Raw genomic sequence first — 24,842 nt, 5'->3', positions numbered from 1 at the left:
ATCCCAGGACCCTGGGATCATGACCTGAGCCGAAGGCAGACGCTTAACAACTGAGCCACCCAGGCGCCCCTTAAACTAACAATTTGAGTGATGCTCTCAGGACAATAATCCTACTGTTATTTCAGATCTGTTGTTCTATCTTCATCCTATCTCAACTGATACTACCGCAGACAGGCATTACCTTATCATTTCTCCCATCTGACCAATCTAGGACTTACTCATTTTATTAGTTAATTTTAAATCCCCAAACCCATTGATTGAAGGTCTAATTGTGAAGAGTACCTGCAGTATGCACAATTCTGCACAGAAAAAATTTAAAAGATCCGGTATCTTTTTCATCAGAGTTTACTTTCTAAAAGAGAAGTTCACTGTGGTATAATGGCAGGGACATGTGACACGGCAATGTCCCAGCTTGCTTTGATGGTAGATTTTACTGCCGCATTTAAAAAGCCATACACCCAACCTGATTTCAAAGCAGAATGCCAGCAATAACTGAAACTGAAGTTTCTTCCTTCCTTCCTTTTTTTTTGCGGGGGGGTGGGAGGGAACATATGAAATCCTTTAGCCAAGTGCAACTACTGAGGCATACAGGATGCTCTCTCCCAGCCCTACCATGTAAAGCACATAAAGATGAGGTTCCCTTTATGGCACAGTACACCGCAAGGAGGGTTCAGGATATACTGGCGCCCTAACTTTACATACTGGTATTGGCTTTTGGCCAGGACCATACGTCACGGAGGTCAAGGATGAATTTCCATTTGCCTTACAGCAAAATCATATTATCTTTTATGAGATACCACCTGGGTAATCATGATCCTCTGACACCAACTCAGTCTCATGAACCGACGTCTTGCAAGAGCAAGAAGAGTGAACAGGAACCACGCATACATGCAGAGCAGGGCAGGAAGGCACAGCAAACACAGGCACTTAGCACAAACCACAGGTCAGCCTTGCGAGAAGAGAGCTTTAATGTAGCCTGCTCACTACTCCTGAGTCTTCGCCCATCAGTTCTTAGGGCACTAACAAGGCACACCAGCCTGAGGCCGTGATTTTGTGGGAAGCTGAGGCTTCCTTTTGCCTCCCGCTGCTTAGCAATGGGTCTCTCCTCACTGATTTAAGCTCTGCAGGCAGGTGTGGGAGATGTAAAAGTTTTAGTTCTATTTTGCATCAAATTATTCTACTCCCGTTTCTTGCTGAAGAGAAGCAGAGCCTTCTGAGGCTTCCAACCGTTGTCCACTCAACTGTAATGCTTCCTTGGAGGTGGAGGCCGGTTCTTAATGGTCTTACACTTGGGAATGTGCCGCTCAGCCACCTTGGGAGCAAAGTGGCGGCTACAGTGAGGACACTGAATATAATCTGGATTTTCTGCAGGCAGGATGGGAGGCAAGTCTGAGGGGTTTCCACCTTTGGCAATGACCTGCTGGACCTCTCGAGCGTGACGGAGAGTACGGATGAAAGACTCATGCTTCTGTCTCCAGTTGCTCTTCTGAGGAGGTTCAGCCTGTAAGTGTGAGGAAGACTGATCATTCAACTTGGTGTTTACCACATCTCCTGAGTCTTCATCAGAATGACAGTAAGGAAATGGAAAGGGTGTTCATCCATAAGATCAAAGAGAACAGGAAGGGAGCAACAGAGCTGACTTGCCAGAGTGGAGGCACTTAAGCTAAGGGCCTGCTTGGTGCTTACAAGTACAGGCAGTGGAGAGGGAACAGGTGCAGGGCTGAGAATAAATTGGATCCCTGGGGCCCCTCTCCCATCTTGCACATCCAAGTGTCTGTCACTTCCCACACTCTCACAGGAGAACAGGGGTTTATTCTCTGGAGAAACTGAACCAGACAGGTTTCAGACTCAGGAAGTCCAGGCATAGTGGAGAACAGGGTAATATTGAGGCTGAAAGTTGGGATTAAGTGCAAGTATACGTGATGAATTATGGAACTGTTGGCCTCCTTCTCCCACTCAGCTCCCAGGATATCAAACACATTGGCACCCTCATAGGAGATAGGAGTTCTCTGAATGCACCAAGGAGTCGAGAGAAAAGCCATTAGATGCTGACCTTGAGTGACTCCAGTGAAAAGGCTCACTATTTGATAACCCTAATATGAAGGCCTTTAGTCAACATGCCCCACTTAAGCTTAAATATGAATGGACAACCTGGGATCATCAGATATTTGAGTAAAGCTCTAACAAGAGAGAAACCAAAACAGGTACATGAATTCTCTCTCGCTCTCAGGAAACAGGGATAAGACAGGTAAAAGAAAACTTAAAACCAGAGAACCAGAAAGAACTATTATAAATCAAAACTGTGATAGCTAAGGGGCACCTGGGTGGCTCAGTCAGTTGAGCATCTGACTCTTCATTTCAGCTCAAGTCATGATCTCGGGGTCATGGGATCGAGCCCCATGTCGGGCTCCATGCTCAGTGCGGAGTATGCTTGTCCCTCTCCCTCTGCTCCTCCCCCTGATCACTTGCTCTCGCTCTTTCTCTCTCAAATAAATAAATGAAAATCTTTATTAAAAAAAAAGACCATTAAAAAAAAACAGTGATAGCTAAAAATAAAAATAGAAATGTAAAATGTCAAGAAAATTACTCAGAATGGGAAAAAAGATCAAGATGGAAAGTAGAAAAGATTAGGATATTAGAAAGCCGATCCAGGAAGTCCAACACCTGACCAAAAGGAGTTCCAAAAAGAATTAAAAAAGCACACAGAAGAAATTATTAAATAAATAATACAATAAACATTCCTAGAATTAAGGTCACTGCTCTTGAAATAGTCTACCAAGTATCCAACACAATCATTGTAAAATTTCAGAATTTCAGAATAGAGAGAGAAGCCTGTAAGCTTTCAGAAAAAGAGAAACACCGAAAGAGGTTTCATACAGTGGAGCAGGAAGCAATATGGCATCAGATTTCTCAACAGTAACACTGGATGCTAAAAGCTAGTGGGAAAACCCCTTAAAAGTTCTAACAGAAAATAATTTTCTACCTAGAATTCTATACCTGGTCAAATCATCCATCAAATATAAAGCTATTGTATAGATATTTTCATTCATTCTGAGACCAAAAAAAAAAAAAAGCTTCCCATGCACGTTTCTTGAAAGCTTCAGCAAAGCAAGGATTAAAACAAGAAAAAGGAAGACCTAAGAAGCTGGAAACAGGACCCAAGACAGAAAAGAAGCAAAGAGAAGTCCCGAAACAATAGGTCTGCACCAGGCCTACAGAATAACCAGTCCAGACTGGTGCAGGAGGAGAAAGGAGTGATGGGAGGGAAGTTTCCAGAATAAGAAAAAAAAAATCATGGGCGCCTGGGTGGCTCAGTTGGTTAAGCGACTGCCTTCGGCTCAGGTCATGATTCTGGAGACCCGGGATCGAGTCCCACATCGGGCTCCCTGCTCAGCGGGGAGTCTGCTTCTCCCTCTGACCCTCCCCCTCTCATGCTCTCTGTCTCCCATTCTCTCTCTCAGATAAATAAATTAAAAAAAAAAAAAAGAAAAAAGAAAAAAAAAATCAAACCAATGGATTAGGTGTTTGAGCATTTACAAAAACACTAATAGGTGCCTGATATCAGATGGATCATTTAGGAAAAAAAAAATTAAAACATAATTAAAAAATTATTTTAAAAAAATTAAAGACAGGTATGTAGGAAACCAAGCAAATGAAAACATGAGTCAGCTATTAATTCCAGGTACATGTGTTCACTCATCGGTGAACAAAATTTACATGGTTATTATAATGTAAAAGCTGACTACTGGTTTAACCCAAAATTGTGATTCCACTACAATGGAAGGAGAAGGAAGGAGAAAAGTAAAAGGAGAGGAGATGTGAAAGAGAGCTTAACCCGAAGCATTCATAGGAGGAAGTCAACAGATAATGTGCAAAACTGATTAATCAAGAAAATAAGCATATTACTGAGAAATATGGAAACGCATACCAGAAGAGTCATCTATCAGGAACTGAAGCTGCCACTGGGGGCCCGATTAGGCTGGAAAAGGGTGAGGCAGGATCCTACTCGTTGCCCTTATAGGTCACTTAGTACATGATTTTTTAAATGTATTCAAATATTATTTAAATTAATATAAAATGAATTTTAAAAAGAAAAAAGAAAGAAGGCAAGTAGCTGTTTGGTGATCTGATATCATTAATGATGAATGACAGGAAGAGATATTATCAAAGCAAAAGGATCCTTCAGGAGAGAGTGTTACTGAAATAGACAAGAAGGCAAGAGAATTGGTGTGTTAGAGACGGTATCCAAGAACTTTTTAAAAGAATTAGGGGGAAATTCCTCAAGTATATGATAGTTGGGGCGCCTGGGTGGCTCAGTTGTTAAGCTGAGGTCCTGATCCCAGGGTCCTGGGATCGAGCCCCGCATCGGGCTCCCTGCTCGGCAGGAAGCCTGCTTCTCCCTCTCCCACTCCCCCTGCTTGTGTTCCCTCTCTCGCTGTGTCTCTCTCTGTCAAATAAATAAAATCTTTAAAACAAAAAGAAAGAAAAAATCCAACTTATCTTTAAAAAAAAGGATATGATAGTTCATCATATTGAATGAACTATTAATTCATCATATTGAAATCTTATTCAATTAACACTTATTAATCACAAACCACAAAGATGTGGTCTCTGTGCTCGAATGAGACCAGAGCTAGGAGTCTGCTGGAAGCTATGTGAAAATTAAAGGACAGAAGGAAAGTCACCTGTTCTTGTGAATACACTAGAGGAATAACAGGGAGACACAACCACTTGGCTTCCAGAGGCACAAAGCTTTGGAATAAGACTTAGAACATTCCAAGGAGGGGAGTGCATCTCAATCCAGATCCTTTCTGCTTCGGTGTCCTCAATGCATCATATTCCCCCCCAAAACTAGTTTCCACAAAGCTCAGGCGTCTGATCTCAGAAATCCAATTCCTTTGCTTCACCGTTACTGCATTTAGGAATTTAAGAAACACAAGATTCTTTCAGGGGCCTGCCAGAAACACACTATAGTAGGATGGAGAAGACCCCGGTGGATTATTGGGTTGACCAGAAAGCAAACAGGAAAGAACAGGAAGCAGTGATTATATCATTATCTGCAAGAACAAAATGTTAAATTCTTGTTGGAAACTGGACTTCAGGTAGATTATCTCTGAACACAGAAGGGACTTTTTTGTGTTTATCTTCCAAACTGTACTGAAAGAAATAACCGCAATCAACTTCTCCTAACAGCCACCACATAAATTTGGGTTTTTAAAGGCCCCAGCAAGTACTGTAGCTCATAAACTGTAAAGTGCTTAGCGGACAAAAGGTGCTAGTGCGGCATAGGGACGATTGGAAAGAAATGAAAACAGAATATGCTCTCCTATTTTGTTAGAAAATTAGAGTTGGATGGGACTTTGAGATCATGTGATCTAGGTTTTCCCAAACTTTGGTCATTTGCATACCACTTTCACTTTATCCCCCTAACCATAAATTACTTAATATTTTTCTTTAAGTTCATGATTCCTAAAAACCATGGGCTTCATATCTTGTTACATTTTTCTAATACACACTAAAACTACTAAAATAAAAAATGTTTGCCAGCAAACTGCACTTTGAGAAACACTCATTTACAAGCCAAGGGGCATAACGTTGACAGGGTGGTAGACTTATTCATGAGACAATCTCCAGATCTGACTGTCCAAATATGCCTGTGAAGTACCCCTAAACTTACCATGCAAGTGTCTCACAGTCTTTACAACCTAGTTTTTCTGCAGCTGGAATGTTAACCAAAAATAGTATCCTTTACCTTTAAGGTGTTTACACTCTAAATGGGGAGAAAAAGGATTGCAAACTTAATTGTGTTTCATGTATTTACTAAGAAGGTATATCAGAATTGAGCTAATCTTGAAAAGGTAGATACAGTTATAGGAGTTGTAACGAATCCTGATCTTGGGAGGTGGCAGAGTATATTGCAAAGAGCAAGGAACTCTCTCCCAGGGGTGAAGTGCTGCATCATTTTTTTCTTTATATTTTTCAAATCTTTCTAATTTTCTACAGTAAACATTTATTACTTTTATAATCAATAGGACATGTATTTTTTAAGTCTAGATTTTGCAGTCATTCTGACCCAGATTTATATGCTGACTCTGCCATTTATTATTATTTTTTTAAAGATTTACTTACTTATTTCAGAGAGAGTACACAAGCGGAGTGAGGGGCAGAGGGAGAGAGAGAATCCTCCAACAAATTCCCCACTGAGCACAGAGCCTGATGTAGGGCCGGGGCCTGATGCGGGAGCCCAATGTGGGGCTCGTGGGGCTCGATCCCAGGACCCTAAGATCATGACCTGAGCCAACATCAAGAGTCAGATGCTTAACCGACACTTAACTGACTGAGCCACCCAGGCTCCCCATATGTGCTGACTCTGCCATTTAAAGCTGTTTGTGATCTTAAGCAAGTTAAACTCTCTGCGACTTGATTTTTGAATTGATTAAATAAGAGACAACGAAACCCTCACAGGGTTGTGGTGAAGATCTTATGAAAAGCTCCCATCACAGTGACTGGCACACAGTTGTAATCAATAAATGTTAATTCTCACTTTCTCCCTATATGACACATGAATTTGTTCTAAAGAAAACTGATATAACATCCCCTTTACAATGATCCCCACTCAAAGTCAAATCCATAAGGCCCTTGCCTTGTTACCTTGACTGAGGCTGGTCCCTTCCAGTTCAAGTACTGCTCTAGTTCTGTGCCCTTGGCCCGGGCCCTGGAGGAGTCAAACACTTTCCTCTTGGAACCCTGCATCCTGCGGCAGACGTTGGAGTGTCTCTCCAGCCTGAGCAACAGAAACTTGCGTCCACAGTGGCTACATTCGCCAAGTTCGGGCTCTTCAGTGGAACAGCTGGAAACCGAGGAGTCTGGTACCCTAGACAAACTAGGATTGCTGGTGGCTCCCCGCAAAGCATGGCCAGGCCCTTCTGAAGACTGAGGACACTCCTCTGATGGCTCTGAGACTAGGTCTCGGATTTTGTTATTGCTTGCCACCAGTCTTTCCCTTTTGAGCTTCTGTATTCCATAATCAGAGAGCTGAAATGGACTAGAATTTTCTCGAGACCGACCCCAAGTTTTATCCTCCCCCCTGTCTCTACTGAAGACCTCCTCAGACCCGAATTCTGGGGAGAAGGTAGGTTTGTATGAGGTGTTGCTATTACCTTTACCTCTCCTCCTGGGGAGTGTCATTCTCTGTAGCTCTCTTTTTTCATTTTCCTTAGGCTGTTCCTTTTCTTTCTGGATCCTTCTGAGTTCCTCCTCTGTCTTCTTCAGCTTTTCCCTTAGAAGGGTCTCTTTTCTTCGGATTTCCTCCTGTAAGCTCTCCCCTGCAGCTTCTAGTCTTTGGATCTGCACCCACTCAGTCCTGTTGGGGTTTGCAACAACAGCACGAACCACAGCTGGATTCACCCAGTTCCTTGTATCAAAACTGCTGTATGGAAACTCTCTTGGTTCAGGGGGTCTTGGAGAGACATTCTGGTCCCCATCAATGCCAGCCTCACGTGTACTATGAGACTTCGTATGGAACACGGGTTTCAGGGGGTATGCCCGGTCTACCCCAACTCGCTTCTTTGTGAAGGGGATGAATTCCTGATTATTTGCTTTGGAACACCGGGACTGAGGACTTGATGAGTAAAACAAACCCTTTGCTTGGCCCTGGGGATTGCTTCTTGAATCTTGCTGGCTGATTCCAACACAGTGGGGATAGGAGTAGTTCCGGGCTTTTGTGCAGGTGTTCCACTTGGAGTGAGTGTAGAGATCATCCAGTGTCAGCTCTTTGTTGCTCAAAAGCTTCTGCCGGGAATTGTTCCTCAGATGCCCCACGGAGGACCGCTGAGAAGAGTCACCTTTTTCATAGGGCTTTTGTTTAGCTGAGAGGAGCCCTGGAGCTTCTGTTTTATTATAAGGAAGCATAACGCCCACAGGCAGAGGTGGTGCCAACTGGAGGCCAGCCATTCGGGGACTGGACTGAAGCCTGGAGGAGATTTAAACCAGATATATGTGAGGAGTTTGTCTGAGGTTCCCCCCCACTGCTAAAGTAAAACTGTTTCTACATTTGTCCTACCTACATATTCTCTTGAACTTTTTAGGGACAGTGGTGCTGGGTCTGCCAGAGCTTTCCTTCAATAAGCATTTGGTGAATGCTCATTATTTCCTGTGGGTGCTTATTATGTCCTGAGGATAGAAAAACGAGTGTGACACGGGTGTTCCTGCCACCTAGCTTTATTCCAGTACCAGTCTCTGCCATACACAGTGATACTCCTGCCATACACAGCAGACTCCCTAGTTGGGGGAAAGATTTACTGGATCGAAAGTCAGGTTTTAGGCCTGTGACACAGGACAAGCAACTTTCCCTTCCTGGCTGGTTTCTTCACCCGTAAACTGAAGTTTCGCTCAGAGTCACATGACTGGCATTTAGGGACCTTAGGACTCTGAGTCCAGCCCTATCGGTTCACAGGTGAGCAAACTGCGGCCTAGAGGTAAGTGACTGGCACAAAGAGCTCTCCAGCTTCCCTCCTGCTGGAACCGTGCTTGACTCCAAAGAACACAGAGGCCGCTCGTGGCCTGCAGCAGGTGCCCGGCTGTCAAACCCTCACCCAAGAAGTCCCCGCGGCGCGGACAGCGAAAGGTCTGTAACCTGAGAGGTGGAGGCCACCTGACCTGGCCGCCGCAGCTTTTAGATCCGGAACGCTGAAGTCACGCACTGTCCCACAGGGTCAGCCGGGGCGCCCCCACTGGGGACTCCGCTTTGGGAACAAGCCCTCGCTCTTCTGTCCATGGGGCCCTTGGGAAGTTGAGGTGCTGACCCCATGTCTGCCCCCCCTTCCGCGTACCTGAGGCTCTGGCGGACGGTTCCTGCTCAGGGAAAACCCCAGGACTTAGTTTTCCAGACCAGACCCCCCCCCCCCACCTCAACCGATCGCCGCCCAGGCGCTCTCTGCGGGCGTCTGTTTTTCTCGTTGCCTGGAGACGGAGCGCGTGCGCGCCCAGCCCCTTCCTTAGCCCCGAACGCCGCCCGGAAGCGCGCGCAGGCGCAGCCCGCACGCGGTCCGGAGACGCCCGCGAGGGGGGTGTGGTCAGTTTGAGCGTCACTTGACCCGGTGTCCCGCCAACTCTGCAGCTCGGTCCCGCCCTGCCCTTGGGGAACGGGAGAGGGGGTGGGAGAGGCTTTCTGGGGCTCCATCAAAGAGCTTGTATTTTTCTGAGAACGATGCTCGCAGACCTTGGGGTGTGCCCTTCTCTGGCAAAAGACGGCGCCCCTAGATGTGCCTTGGAGTCATCCTGCCGCAGGATTCCGGTGTCCGCCCACTTAGCGGGAGTGGGCCTGCTGCTAGCCTTTCTTAGCACGCTCGGCTGCTTGGTACGGGCCCCAGGTATGGCTGTCCCTCCGTGCTTTTCCTAGCCAACAGTTTGGAGCTTGCGGTCAAATTTTAGCAACTTGGCTAGGTTTTGCTGCTCAATATCTTTCCGAGGTAGTTTTTGTAGCCAGTCTAATTATTTTGATAATATGTTTTACTCTCACGTGGTAACTCTGGCCGTCTCTTCGTGGGGCCCGAGAGTGACTCAGCCAAGTGTAATGATAATAAAGTTAACTACCAGATTGAATATAATCTGTATAACCTGGTTTTCAACGCTAAATAATATTCTATAGCTTGTTAATATTAGAAGAGCGTTTGTCTTCATGCTTTAGTTCGTTTGTGTAAGCTGTTTGGAACAGGCAGTTTACTTTTTTCCTGTAACTACTCAGAAGATTCAGGCACATGGGAAATAAAGTGGACAGCAGTAGTCAGTGTTAATGCTTCAACATGTCATTATTACAGTTTTACATGTTCCAGAGAAATTCCTTGGTGGGCCCTCCAGGGCAGTCCTTGTTTTCTTTCCTAGCTGACTCTGTCGCCTTCTCTATATACGCAGTTTCAGACATTTCCCCCTACTCTCAAGGTCCTAATTATCTCAGCATCTGGCCTGCCTGTCATCAACTCCTGCAGTTCCCCTCCAATCTGGCTGAATTCCCCAGAATGCCTCCCTCCATCTTGAATTCCTTCCCTCTTGTATCCGAGGAAAAAGAATCTTCCTCTTTCCGTGAGTTCTGTTGAATTAGTCCCTTCCCTTACCCTCCAGGAATTGACTCCATCACTTTATCCCTCCATCTTGTTCACTTCAAGTTGTATCTATCCACACACCCCTTCTCTTTGTTTTTAAAATGTTTCACTTTTCCCTGCAAAACAAACTTATTTCCTGTGACCTGCTGCCTCTCATCTTAAGGTCCCACTTATTTCTCCTCTTCTCCACAAGCCTTCTTAATAGACAACTGTGCATTTGGGGTCCCCATTCCCTCCTCTGCTCCTCAGTGTCCAGTCACTGTGGTCTGGCTCCCACCTTTTCCATTTTATTTAACTGCCAGGCTGTTGATGACTTCCCAATGGCCAAAGACAAAAGCTGCTATTTCTTTAGCCTACTCATTTGCCATCATTGATTTTTCACTCCCTCGGAACTCTCTTCTCACTTGCTCCTGTGCCTTCTTGGTTTCTTCTTTACGTTTTTGCTCCATCTTCTTCCAGGTCTTGGGCATTTATGTCTTTTCCTCACCTGCCCACCAAATTTAGGTGTTCTCCAAAGCCCTCTTATTTCTCATATACACACAGTCCCAGACATTCTCTTCCTTAATGATTTCAACCAAATGCTGAAATTTCAGGTCTCTCCTATGTTTAAATGATACTCAGAGCTCTCTCCTTAGTTACAGACTCAAATTTCTAGCTGCCCATTTAGCACCTCCACATGAATGTTCCTCAGGAACCTCAAACTCAATATGACAGAAAACAAACTCATGATCATCTCCCCATTTCCCCATCTACATGTCCAGTGTTCCCATTTAAAAAAAAAAAAAAAAGATATTTATTTATTTGAGAGAGAGAGCACAAGTGGGTGGAGGGACAAAGGCAGAGGGAGAAACAGACTCCCCGCTGAGCAGGGAGCCCGATGTGGGGCTCAGGGCTTAATCCCAGGGCCCTGTAATCATGACCTGAGCCAAAGGCAGACGCCCAACCAACTGAGCCACCCAGGTGCCCCTTGTCCGGTGTTCTCTTTTGTGCTGAAAGCATCAGTCATCTTGCACTCCTCCCTCTCTTTGTCACCCCTTCTGTCCAATTAGTCAGCAGGCTCTGTTTAGTGTACTTTGCAATGTCTCATATATGACTGTTCCTTTGCATTTCTACTGCCCTAGGTGAGTTCTTCCTCACTTTTCTTTTGGGACAGCATCACTCTCCTAACCGCTATTCTTGCCTTCAACATCTGCTCCCCAAGCTCATTTTTTACGCTGCTGCCAGGGTAATTATCTTAAATACCTCTGAGCCCATCATTCTCCTACCCAGTGGCTTCTTCTTTGCCTATACCTTCTTTACTTTTACCTTTCAAGTTGAAACACATAATTTAACATCGTATTTCAATCTGCCAGATTAGGTCCAGCCTACCTTTCCAGCCCTGCCTGCCCAGAGTCTAGTCCAGTGGATATCAACCCTAGCTGAGCTTTAGGACTCCCTGGAAAGCAACTTCTGGGGGTGAGACCTGGGTATTGGTATTTTTAAAAGCTTCCCCCAGTGTTCTAATGTGCAGCCGGGGTTGAGAACCCCTGGTCTAGCCACACCTGACTACTTGCACTTCCTCTCCCTTTCTTTTTCTCTCTCTCTTTTCTTTTCTTTTCTTTCTTTCTTTCTTTCTTTCTTTCTTTCTTTCTTTCTTTCTTTCTTTTTTTCTTTCTTTCTTTCTTTCTTTCTTTCTTTCTTCCTTCCTTCCTTCCTTCCTTCCTTCCTTCCTTCCTTTCTTTCTTCCCTTCCTCCCTTCCTCCTTCCTTCCTCGTTTCTTCCTTCCTCCATCCTTCCTTCCTTCCTTCCTTCCTTCCTTCCTTCCTTCCTTCCTTCCTTCCTCCCTTCCTCCCTTCCTCCCTTCCTTCCTTCCTTCTCAGTGGTATTACCTTGACCCAAGCTCCATGCACTGAGAGGTGGTAGAGCATAACATTTATGGGAGTGCATTCTGTACTCAGACTGCCTGGAAATAAATCCCAGCTCCATCACTTACTGGTTGTGGTTGTGTAACCTGGATAATGTGCTGCTTCCTCCAAGAACACTTTCCCAATCTTCTCAGTCAGAATGAATCTTTTTGCTCCTTTGTACTCTCAAGTATTTTCTGTTCTTGTTGTAGCACAGGGCTGAGTCATGATGAGCTCTCAATGGATGTTCATGGGATTAACTAGCATGTTGTGCACTTTATTGTTGTTATGTGCATGCATATTTGTCCCTTATACTAAATAAAAAACTCTTTGAAGACGAAGATTATATCATTCATCTTTGTATAGCCTACAGTGTCTCATATGTAGTAGACAATAGTTTTTTTTAATTCTATCGAGAAACTTGTTTTTTCAAAATGAATTTTAGGGGCACATGGATGGCGCAGTCAGATGGGTGTCTGACGCTTGGTTTCAGCTCAGGTCGTGATCTCAGGGTCATGAGAGATTGAGCCTGCTTGAGATTCTCTCTCCCTCTCCCTCTGCCCCTCCTGCTAGTGCTCTCTCTCTAAAATAAATAAATCTTTAAAAAATAAAGATAAGGGACTCTTGATTTCAGCTCAGGTCAGGATCTCGGGGTTGTGAGATCAGGCCCTGAATTGGGCTCTGTACAGGATGTGGGGCCTGCTTAAGATTCTCTCTCCCCCTAGCCCTCTGCCCACCTCCCTCTCTAAAAAGAAGTAAATAAAAAAGATAAAAATAAAAGTGAATTTTAGAGAAAGAAATAACATCAGCCAGGCACTCTGTTTAGCCATTATTTTCAAATATTGCCAAGAATAACATTCAGTCCAGCTTCCCACCCCACCCCCACTCTGGCACTGAGGTTATATGATTCTTCAGGATCTGGATCTTCACTTTTCAGTGGGGGAACAAGTGAAATGATTAATCTTTATGGCTTCCATTGCAAATCCATCTCACTTCACCAAGTCTGCCCACCTGGAATATTCACATATGGAGCCTTATGCTATGAAGGGATGTAATGTATACAAGCAATTCAAAGAAGAAAAATAAATACTACAGTTTTCCTTCATACATTCTTAATCATAAGGGTAGCTGGATTCAAATGCCTGCAAGGTAACTGTACCTTTAATAATCATCAGCCCCAATTCCCTTGACAATTCCGTTTTCTCAAAAGAAATTCATGCATTTTGGTCATTTGGCTTCGATGGATTCAGTGGTGATTCTGGAGCCATGGGTTATTTTGCATGTGCTTGTGATTGATTGATTTAGATAAGCATTATTTAGAGGTTTCTTAGTAAGGTAGGGCAGCTTCCAGAAACACAGGAGGAGGAATAACCTCCTCTGGGCCTTCCTATTCACATATCTCCCTTGCTACCAATTCCAGACTGGGGCATGGCCCCAAATTTGAGGAGAACTGAAAGAAGAAGTCAGGGCGGAAAGGTACAGGCATACCTCAGACACATTGTGGGCTCTGTTCCAATCACTGCAATAAAGTGAGTCAAATAGAAATAAAACTTTTTTTTTAAGATTTTATTTATTTATTTGACAGAGAGAGTGAGAGTATAAGCAGGGGGAGTGGTAGAAGGAAAGGGAGAAGCAGGCTCCCCGCTGAGCAAGGAGCCCGATATGGGGCTCCATCCCAGGACTCTGGGATCATGACCTGAACTGAAGGCAGACACTTAACCAACTGAGCCACCCACGCGCCCCAGAAATATAGCTTTTATATGCACTGGTTTCCCCATGAACTATATTGTAATCTATTAAGTATGCATTTGCATTATATCTAAAAAAAGTACATACTTTTTTTTATAAATGTACATACCTTAATTTAAAAAAATTGCTAAAAAATGCTAACCATCATCTGAGCTTTCAGTGAGTTGTAATCTGATCATACATCGCCATAACAAATATAATAATGATGAAAAAGTTTGAAATACTGTGAGAATTACCAAGGTGCAACTCAGAGACACAAAATGAGCAAATGTGGTTGGAAAAAATGGTGTGCTGGACTTAATCAATGCAGGTTTACCAACCTTCAGTTTGTAAAAAACGTAGTATCTGTGACGTGCAGTAAGGTAAGGTATGCCTGTATGTGTCCTATTCGATTTATTTATGTATTTAATGTTTATTTTCCATCTCCCACCTCCAGAATTTAAGTTCCTCCAGGCCAGTGATCCTTTTTGTCCACTAATGTAGGTCAACCACCTAGAACTGTGTCTGGCATACAGTAAATATTTATTGAGTGATTGAATTTATTTCAAGTCCTTCTTCATCTACGCCTTTCTCCCCACGAAAAAAATGAGAAAAAATGTGCTTAGTGACAGAGGTGGGGTGAGGCCTGGGTCTGTAGAATCGGAGCTAAGACTCTGGACAGATCCCCAACCTGAGGCTTGCTACTTCTCTCAGACAAGAGCGTTTGGAAATCCCACCCTCTGGGCGGGCCCTGGGCTGAGCGCGCCATTTCTGATTGGTTGCTGGAGGTGATGGGCGTGAGAGACAGCGAAGGAGGAGCCGCTCTCTAGGCTTCCGGGCGCCGAGGTTACCCGGCTGTGGGAACCGTTGGCGTGCTGGTCGCCGGTGTAGTCACGGGCGCCCGAGAGGAGGACGAGGAGGGTGAGCCTGAGCTAGGGCCCCGTAGCGTGTCCATAGTTTGATACCCCTAAAATGTTAGTAGAAGGGGATTCTGGTGGCCAATGGAAGCTGGGTCCCTGGGAAGAGGAAGGGATGGAGAGGAAGCCAGACGGGGGACGGGTGTGGGGAGGCAATTGGATAAGCAGGTCATTGCCCCAAAGGGGGCCTCTGTGGGCACTTGAGACCAAAGCTCCTTGGCCCAGGCGTCTTCCTGTTACTTCGCACACCCGGGCTTGCACGGGTCCGCTTGCGTGCTCTGGCGTTGGAGGACCATAATGTCAGGGTGAGGTCGCTGTGGTTACAGATGAAGTGTGGGTCTGGCCCTTTCTTCCTCGGGATTTGGGGTCCTGGAATAGGATAATGAGCCCTTTACTTTTCTGGTCTCTGACAGGTGTAGGCATGAACATGGCAGAAGGGGACACCCTGATATCAGTGGATTATGAAATTTTTGGGAAGGTCCAAGGGGTGTTTTTCCGCAAGTACACTCAGGTATGTGGCCTACAGGCTTTGGGGACATACCTAGGTTACGTGTAGGGGAACAAGAGACCATGTTCCTGACGAATAAATGTGCCTTGGGAGAAGCCCGCTTTTTGGTAGCTGCATGGTGGTTTGTAGAGCAGTGGGAATGAAAATGCTTTGCAGTGGATGAAAGGCAATGTAAATGGCAGAATCATGTGCTGTTATTATCGTTCTTTTCTGACAGTGGTACCAGGGTACCTAGACACATATTAATGAGCTTCTCTCTTCCCAAGGGGAATTAAGGGCTTCCCCAGTTCTCCTTGTTGTGGCCTCATCAAACCAGATCACAGTTCTTGTAGGAGGGCTAACGTTGATCAGATGGCATTTAAAGATTTTATTTATTTACTTAAGAGAGAGAGCATGAGTGAGGGAGAGAGGCAGAGAGAGAGGGAGAAGCTAACTCCCCGCTGAGCAGGGAGCCTGATTTTGGGCCCCATCCCAGGCTCCCGGCACCATGACCTGAGCCGACAGCAGACGCTTAACTGACTGAGCCACTCAGGTGTCCCAATCAGATGGCGTTTAGGTGAACTCATGATAGTTATGAAATTTACGTAATTGCTTCCTCCGTAGCTGCTGCATTTTCTTCAGACCTTTTTCATTTCTTCAACCTTCTCCATTCCCCCACTTGATTCCTTTCTATTCATTATGGCTCTGAAAGAAGAGTTACCTCTTTAAAGCTTTTCTCATGAAAATAGTTGATTTACTCCAGGGTAAGTAATGGTAACACTGAACATGGAGTCTAGTGTTCTATTACAGTAATATGGAGTACCTGTGGGGATGAACAAACCATGGACAGCCTGTACCTCTGCCTTAATGTCACTAATCTTCCTGCAACATGCACATGCAGTCGCAATCTCAATTTCCCTTCTGTCTCTGTTAAGGGGATATCAGGCCATTGCCTTCCCAATGTATGGCCAATCCCAAAGATAATGAGTTAAGACTGCGGAACTTTCCAAGTGTCACATTCCTTACTGTGGTACATAAAATTCAATCCTGAAATCTTTGAAAAATGAATGTTACATGTCATTATCTCTTTTCCAATCACTTGCAAATCATTTCCTCCTGTTTCATACTCATATATGAAGTGCTTGTTGAAAGAGAATTGCTGAAAAATCATAGCAAGAGCTATGTTGCAGTTAGCTTTGGTACCAATTATGCAGGGTAAATTCCTGTGACTTAGTAAATGGGGGTGACAGCTTCAAAGATTAAAGGACCAGACAGTAGTATAGCCCATCTTTCTCTACTGTCCCCATACCCCCCAGTTCAGAGAGACAATAAAAGAAACAGACAACAAATATTGATTTGGAAAACTACAAGGAAAATGCCATCTCTGGGCTCCTGTGTGGCTCAGTCGGTTGAGCGTCTGCCTTCGGCTCAGGTCATGATCCCAGGGTCCTGGGATTGAGCCCCACATCGGGCTCCCTGCTCAGTGGAGAGTCTGCTTGTCTCTTTCCCTCTGCTTGCTGCTCCCCTTGCTTGTGCTCTTTCTCTGTCGAATAAATAAGTAAAATCTTAAAAAAAAAAAAAAAAGAAAATGCCATCTCTTTTTCTTCTTAATTAGACTTGTAGCTTATTCTTTACCGCTTACAGTCATTTAACCATGTGTTCATTTTAACAGTTTTCTTTCATGACAGTCTATATGTTGATATCATCTGGCCTCTGAATTCAATCCCATCAATCACTCATTCCCAGAATGAATGATGAGAGTACTCAAAGGAACTTTTTTTAAAAGTTGGAATATAATTGACATCCCATAAAATTCACGCTTTTAAATAAAAGTGTGTAATTTAGTGGTGTTTAGTGTATTCACAAAGTTGTGCACTAATTCCAGAACAAAAAGAAATCCCATTCCCCCCCCAGTCCCTACTAACTTCATTTCTGTCTCTATGGACTTGCCTATTCTGGACATTTAATGTAAATGGAATCATGCAATATGTGGTCTTTTGTGTTTGGCTTCTTTCACTTAACAGTGTCTTCCAGGTTTATCCATATCATAGCATGTATCAGTGTAGTAGTCCCCCTTATCTGCAGGTAATACATTCCAAGCCCCCCAGTGGATTCCTGAAACTGTGGTTAGTACCAAACCCTATATATACTATGCTTTTTCCTATATGGACCTACCAATGATAAAATTTAATTTATAAATTAGGTACAGTAAGAGGTTAACAACAATACTAATAATAGAAAATAATAGAAAAATTACAGTATATTATAATAAAAGTTATGTAAATGTAGTCTTTCTCTCTCTCTCAAAATATCTTATTTTACTATACTCACTCTTCTTGTGATGATGTGAGATGATAAAATGCCTATATGATGAAATGAATTGAGATGAATGATGTGGGCATTGTGACGTAGCATTAGGCTACTGCTGACCTTCTAATGACACTTCAGAGGGATGATCATCTTCTGAACTGTGGTTGACTGAGGGTATCTGAAACCATGGAAAGTTAAACCACGGATGGAGAGGGACTACTGTACTTCATTCCTTTTTTCTTTTTTTGAAGATTTTATTTACTTATTTAATTGACACAGAGAGAGAGAGAGAGAGAGAGAGACAGCATGAGAGGGAACACAAGCAAGCGAAGTGGGAGAGGGAGAAGCAGGCTTCCCGCTGAGCAGGGAGCCCAATGCGGGGCTCAATCCCAGGACCCTGGGATCATGACCTGAGCCGAAGGCAGTCGCCCAACCAACTGAGCCACCCAGGCGCCCCTACTTCATTCCTTTTTATGGCTGAATAATATGTCACTGTATGGCTATACCACAGTTTATATATCCATTCACCAACTGATGGACATCTAGGTTGTTCCCACTTTTAGGCTATTATGAATAATGATTCTGTGAACATTTATGTATTTGTTTTTATGTAAACATTGTTTTCAATTCCCTTTGGTATATATACCTAAGAGCAGATTGCTGGGTCACCTGGTAAGTTTATGTATAACTTTTTGAGGAACTGCCAAACTATTTTTCAAAACAGCTGTACCATTTATATTCCCACTAATAATGTATGAGAATTTCAATTTCTCCAGATCCTTGTCAACAATTATTGTCTATCTTTATTATTAGAGCCATTCTAGTGAGTATGAAGTGGTATGTCATTGTGATTTTTTGTTGTTTTATTTCATTTTAAGGTATTAATGAATTTTAAAAGATTGAAGTCATACAAAGCGTGTTCTCCGTCCACAATGGAACTAAACTACAAATCAATAACAGAAAGACAACTAGAAAATCTCAAATACCTGGAAACTGTGCAAAACACTTTCTTTCTTTTTTTTTTTTTTAACGATTTTATTTATTTATTTGAGAGAGAGAGAGAGAATGAGAAAGAGCACATGAGAGGGGGGAGGGTCAGAGGGAGAAGCAGGCTCCCCGCTGAGCAGGGAGCCCGATGCGGGACTCGATCTGGGGACTCCAGGATCATGACCTGAGCCGAAGGCAGTCGCTTAACCAACTGAGCCACCCAGGTGCCCCTTCTTTTTACTTTCTTGATGAAAACTTTGAAGCACAAAAGTTTTTAATATTGATGAAGTCTAATTTATTTTTTCTTTTGTTGCTTGTGCTTTAGTGTTATATCTAAGAAACCTTTGCCCAATCCAAGGTCATGAAGGTTTTTGCCTATGTTTTCTTCTAAAAGTTTCTTCTAAGGGTTTTATCACTTAAGATCCTAGCTTTAGATGTTTTATCCAGTTAGAGTTATGTTGTGTGAGGTAGGTAGATTTTATTCTTTTGCATGTGGAGCTCCAGCTGTCCCAGGATCATTTGTTAAAAAGACTATTACTTTCCTCCATTGAATTGTCATGGCACCCTTGTCAAAACTCAATTGGCTATAAACATAAGGTTTATTTCTGGATTCTAGTTCTAGTCCATTGACCTGTCCTTATGACAATACCACACTGTGTTGATTATTGTAGCTTTGAAGTAAATTTTGAAATTGGGTTGTGTGAGTCCTTCAACTTTGTTCTTCCTTTTCAAGATTATTTTTAGCTATTCTGGGTCCCTTATGTTCCCCTGTGAATTTTACCATCAATTTGTCAATTTCTGCAAACGAGGCAGCTGGGATTTTGATAGAGATTGCTTAAAATCTGTAGACCAATTTAGGAAGTATTATTATCTTAACAATATTGTCTTCTAATTCGTGAACATGGGATGTCTTTCCATTTATTCACATCTTCTTTAATTTCTTTCAACAATATTTTATAGTTGTCTGTATATAAATCTGGTACGTCTTTTGTTAAATTTAGTCCTAAGAAATTTATTATGTTCAATACTATTTATAAATGGAATTGCTCTCTTAATTTCATTTTTGGTTGTTCATTGCCAGTTTATGGAAATACAATTATTTTTGCATATTGGTCTTGTATCGTGCAATCGTGTGAACTTGTTTATTAGTTCTAATTTGTGTGTGTGTTTGTGTTTATCCCTTAAGATTTTTCTGTAAATGAGACATGTCATCTGTGACTAAAGGTAGTTTTACGTCCTCCTTTCTACTTTGAACGCCTTTTATTTCTTTTTCCCTGCCCTGGCTAGAATCTCCAGTATAATATAGAGTAGATGTGGCAAGAGCCACTTGTCTTTTTTTTTTTTTTTTTAAGTTTTATTTATTTATTTGACAGAGAAAAAGAGCGAGCGCACACAAGTAGGCAGAGTGGCAGGCAGAGGGAGAGGGAGAAGCGGTCTCCCCGCGGAGCAGGGAGCCCGATGCAGGGCTTGATCCCAGGACCCTGGGACCATGACCTGAACCAAAGGCAGATGTTTAACCAACTGAGCCACCCAGTTGCCCCAAGACCAACTTGTCTTGTTCCTGATCATAGGGAGAAAGTGTTCATTCAGTCTTTCACCGTTAGGTATGATGTTAGCTGTGGGTTTTTCACAGATGCCTTTTTTTTTTTTTAAAGATTTTATTTATTTATGAGAGAGAGAATGAGAGAGAGAAAGCATATGAGAGGGGGGAGGGTCAGAGGGAGAAGCAGACTCCCTGCCGAGCAGGGAGCCCGATGCAGGACTCGAGCCGGGGACTCCAGGATCATGACCTGAGCCGAAGGCAGTCGCTTAACCAACTGAGACACCCAGGTGCCCTCACAGATGCCTTTTTATCAAGTTGAGTGTGTTTCCTTCTATTCCTAGTTTGAGTGTTGGATTTTGTCAAAATTTTTTTTCATCTATGAGTTGATCATCTGTTTTCATCTGGTTTCTGTTTTATTTATTAATATGGTTTGTTATATTGTTTTATTAATACTGTGTTTTAGTTAATATGATTTTTAAACTGCGGTGTATTGATTTTTCTATGTTGAACCAACCTTGCATTCCTAGGATACATCCCAATTTTTCATGGTGGGCCATCCTTTTTATATGTTGCTGGATTTGATTTGCTCATATTTTGTTGAGTTTTGCATCAATATTCACAAGTGATACTAGTTTATAGTTTTCTTGTGATGTCTTTGCCTGGTTTTGATATGAAGGTAATACTGGCTTAATAGAATGATTTGGGAAGAGTTTTCTTCTGTTTTTTTGGAAGAGTTTGTGAAGGATTGGTGAAAGAGTCTGATTTAAACATTTGGTATAATTCACCTGTGAAGCCATCTAGTCCTGGGCTTTTCTTTGTAGGAAGTTTTAAATTACTAACTCAGTCTCTTTACTTGTCTTGGCCTATTCAGATTGCCTATTTCTTCTTGAGTCAGTTTTAGTAGTTTGAGTCTTTTTAGGAATCTTCCCTTTTCATCTAAGTTCTCTAATATGTTGGCACACAGTTGTTTATAGTATTCCCTTATAATCCTTTTTATTTTTGTAAGGTTGGTGGTACTGTCCCCTCTTTAATTACTGATTTTAGTAATTTGAGCCTTCTCTCTTTTTTTCTTTATTTGTCTAGCTAGAGGTTTGGCAATTTAGTTGATCTTTCTAATCTTTACTATTTTTATCTTTCTGCTTGTTTTTTTTTTTTTTCTTTTTCTTTTTTTTCTTCTCTTTCAAAGATTTTCTTTATTTGACAGAGAGAGACACAGCGAGAGAGGGAACACAAGCAGGGAGAGTGGGAGGGGGAGAAGCAGGCTTCCCGTGGACCGGGGAGCCCGATGTGGGGCTCGATCCCAGGACCCTGGGATCATGACCCGAGCCGAAGGCAGACGCTTAATGACTGAGCCACCCAGGCGCCCCCTTTCTGCTTGTTTTGAGTTTGGCTTGATCTTCTTTTTCTAGTTTCCTAAGTTGGAAGTCTAGGTTATTGATCTGAAGGGACTTTCTTTTTAGATTGAAACTGGAGCTGGTGATTATATTACTTAAAATAATGTTTCCAGAATATGGTTATGAGGAAAAATTAGCTTTTTGGAATTTTCTTAGGAACAAACACTATTTGCTTCTTTAGATAGATACTCAAAATGGAACATGAGTCAGCAATATTATGGTATTTAAAAATAACAGAATCAAATGCACAAATAAAACCTACAGGAAATTCCCATTCTCAACACTAATCAAATTTGGGAGTGTTTTTTTCACTCTTAGGAGTTCAGATAAATCACATTGCGATTTAAAAACTTATTTGACTTTGTAAACTCCTGCTCAAAACTCAATACAATCATTATTATAGCTAGTTACCATATAAGGTAACTTTGAAGAGCTGGGGATAGCTGACTGTCCTAGGTTAATTTGAAGCAGAAGAGAGCAATTGTTATGCAAAGTAAATTGGATGTAGTCTTCCTTAAAATCCATTCTCTGCATCCTTTTTTATGCCCCCATCTTTGGCACTTAATGCGTGCTATAGGTATCTTCTATTTTTCTTCCTTCCTTAATTTCCTCTGTATTCCTTAAATTGTTATTTGACTGCAGTCTCTTTTTGTTCATTATACAAGCATGTCTTTGCTTTGAACATAACTGATTTGATAGATACTTTAGTTTCTCATCAAACATGGTTTTGCTGTGCATAACATTTTCTTTGGCCAACTGCAGCAATTTCCCATATTTACTAGGTCACTCCTCTGGCATTTGGGCATGCAGTCATGGTAACTCCCATTTTCTTTTGTAATCCAATTCCTTCCATTTAGATAGGTTACTTAAATGATAACTTTTCTAATATTTCTGCTTGCAAATTAAAAAAAAAATTACCTCTAAACATTGCTACCTTTCCCAGTTTTCAGTCATTCCACAGTTTCATGACTTAAAGGAAAGAACATTGGAAAGGCTAAGAGAAAAGCAACTACAATGATTAGATGGTCTTCATAAATTCAACTTTAAAGGTGTGATTATTTAGACAGAAGAGAAGAAAGTCAAGTAAAAACCTAATAGTTATGTAGTCTCATGAAACTTTGATGTTCAGAGGCTGATCACTACATGCTTTTTCCTTCTGTAGGAGGAGGACAGAACGTGGGCTTTGGATGCATCATAAAGACCTTGGGTTAGACAATTTTTCTAAAGTGAGAACAAAGGAATGAGTTGCCCAGGAAATAATGATCTTTAAAGATACAATGGACACTCATTCATCTGGATTTGTTTAGGTGTGGTCCTGGCTGAAGACAAAGAGAAGGATCAGATAACTTCATGCTTTTTCTATTTAATATACCCACTAGATTCTTGATTAGGAGAAGGGAAAATGAGCAAGATACAGCCCAGGATCCTAACAACAATCAGCCTTAGGGAATCATTTTAAAAGCATCTGATTTGCTTTAGTACTTAAGTCTTTAGTACTTAACCAAATTGACTACGTAGTGAAAATTTCTAGTGCCTAGGTTTTATAGGGCAGAAGGAAATGGAGTCAAATGGCCAACACTTCATGTTAAGGTCAGTGAGATTCTCCTTGCTGTAGTTCTCTTGTGACTGTTCTGGACAACATCAAATTAGTTTCAGTGGCTTGATTCTAGGCCAAGATTCTGACAACACATTGTAGTCTCACTGTTTTGTTCAATCTCACTGGATTTTTCTCTCGTATTTTTCTTGCCCTTAGGCTGAGGGTAAAAAGCTGGGATTGGTTGGCTGGGTCCAGAACACTGACGAGGGCACAGTGCAAGGACAATTGCAAGGTCCCGTCTCTAAAGTGCGTCATATGCAGGAATGGCTTGAGACAAGAGGAAGTCCCAAATCACACATCGACAGAGCAAACTTCAGGAATGAGAAAGTCATCGTAAAGTTGGATTACTCAGATTTCCAGATTGTGAAATAATGACCTGAATTTAAATTTTCTAAGATAAACTCACTGGTTTTGTTTTTATTGTTAATATAGAACAGTCTGTGTTCAGTATTAGAATTGGTCAGTAAGTTATGTTAGTATCAGATATTTGAATATTACTGTATATTATATGTATGATAGAAAGATGACAAACTCTACACAATTCTAAATAAATAAAAATACATTAGAACCTTCTGCATAGGGTACTGTCTTTATCTTTGCTGAACTTCATTTGGGGCAAAATAAGAGGTATTTATTCAGTGAACATCTGTGGGAAGAGAATTTTGATGTAATTTAAAGAGAGCTGAAAGAGAAAACAGTTACTTTGAATCACCTTTTTTTTTAAAGATTTTATTTATTTGACAGAGGACAAGTGGGGGGGAGCGGCAGAGGGAGAGGGAGAAGCAGGCTCCCCCCCTGAGCAAGGAGCCCAATGTGGGGCTCGATCCCAGGATCCTGGGATCATGACCTGAGCTGAAGGCAGACACTTAACTGACTGAGCCACTCAGGCGCCCTTGAATCACTTTTTAAAATGGTTTCCATGAAGTTTTCTTCAGGAACTTGCACACCTAATAATAACAAATACCACAATTTCAATTTGTTAGGTGTTCAAATGACATTTTGGACTAATTACTTTTACTTTTCTGGAGTTTCTGCTGTCATTCCTTTCCTCTGGGCAAGGATTTCATACAAAGCTATGTTATGGGCTTAAATTACATCACACACCCCCAGCCCACCCCAAATTCATATGTTGAAGTCTTAACACTCAGTACCTCAGAATGTGCCAATCTGGAGATAGAGCCTTTAAAGAGGTAACTAAGGTTAAACGAGGTCATTAGAGAAGGCCCCAATGCAGTATGCCCCAGTGTCCTTAAAAAAAGAGGAAATTGGCCACAGACATGTATGTGCACAGAGGAGAGAACATGTGAAGACAGGGAGAAGACAGCCATCTGTGAGCCATGAAGAGAGGTCTCAGAAGAAATCAACTTGTCAACACCCTGACCTCAGACTTCTAGCCTCCAGAACTGTGACAAAATAAATTTCTATTGTTTAAGCCACTCAGCCTGGTATTTTGTTAGGGCAGCCCTACAAGCAATAATCAGGATTTTGCTTCATCAGCCCTTCATGTTTCCCAATTTGGCTTGGTCAGCCATTAAACAGGTATATAGGAAATGATTACTGGATTTAACAAGTTTGTCATAAATTACAATTTTTGAAAATAATAGGTTTCGATGAAAATGAGACAGAAAGCAAAAACTGAGGATTGGTTAATAATTTCCCAAACACCTATTCTCGCAATGTTCTTACAGTTCTCATTCAGTCAGAAAAGGAGCTGCGGTGGCATTAGGAACATATCAAAAAAGTAAATGAGTCTTGGTGTCTTTACCTGTAAGTTAAGAGGGTCGAGCTAGTTTCTCAGTCTTTTCCACCTCTGAAATGCTACAACTGTATAAGATGGAAGGCTGTGGATTTATTCATCCACTGAATGCCTAACAGGACAGGCACTGTAAAGTAAAC

At 42.3% G+C, this 24,842-nt stretch overlaps 2 protein-coding genes across 3 annotated transcripts; one reads left to right on the top strand and one right to left on the bottom strand.

Annotated features, from left to right (window-relative positions):
* Positions 1–570: 570 nt before the first annotated feature.
* On the bottom strand, positions 571–7,970 carry ZC2HC1C (zinc finger C2HC-type containing 1C). The gene is made up of 2 exons (XM_032405610.1): positions 6,652–7,970; positions 571–1,501 (listed from the first exon to the last, which is right to left on the bottom strand). Exons 1-2 carry the CDS (start codon positions 7,951–7,953, stop codon positions 1,238–1,240), a joined length of 1,566 nt encoding a protein of 521 aa, XP_032261501.1. The 5' UTR covers positions 7,954–7,970; the 3' UTR covers positions 571–1,237.
* Positions 7,971–9,085: 1,115 nt separating this feature from the next.
* On the top strand, positions 9,086–23,581 carry ACYP1 (acylphosphatase 1). Of its 2 annotated transcripts, none has more exons than XM_032405608.1 (3): positions 9,086–9,371; positions 15,042–15,139; positions 23,103–23,581. In XM_032405608.1, the coding sequence occupies exons 1-3, from the start codon at positions 9,209–9,211 to the stop codon at positions 23,316–23,318; spliced, it is 477 nt and encodes a 158-aa protein (XP_032261499.1). In that variant the 5' UTR covers positions 9,086–9,208; the 3' UTR covers positions 23,319–23,581. The 2 variants fall into 2 exon arrangements, with proteins under 2 accessions (XP_032261499.1, XP_032261500.1); XM_032405609.1 differs by lacking the exon at positions 9,086–9,371 and adding an exon at positions 14,527–14,632 and having other exon boundaries at positions 23,103–23,519.
* Positions 23,582–24,842: the final 1,261 nt, after the last annotated feature.

Source organism: Phoca vitulina, unplaced genomic scaffold (genome assembly GCF_004348235.1).
Source record: "Phoca vitulina isolate PV1807 unplaced genomic scaffold, GSC_HSeal_1.0 scaffold7, whole genome shotgun sequence".
Classification (NCBI taxonomy): domain Eukaryota; kingdom Metazoa; phylum Chordata; class Mammalia; order Carnivora; family Phocidae; genus Phoca; species Phoca vitulina.
The sequence above is the reverse complement of the archived record's forward strand: the minus strand, read 5'-3'. Positions and strand labels throughout refer to the sequence as shown.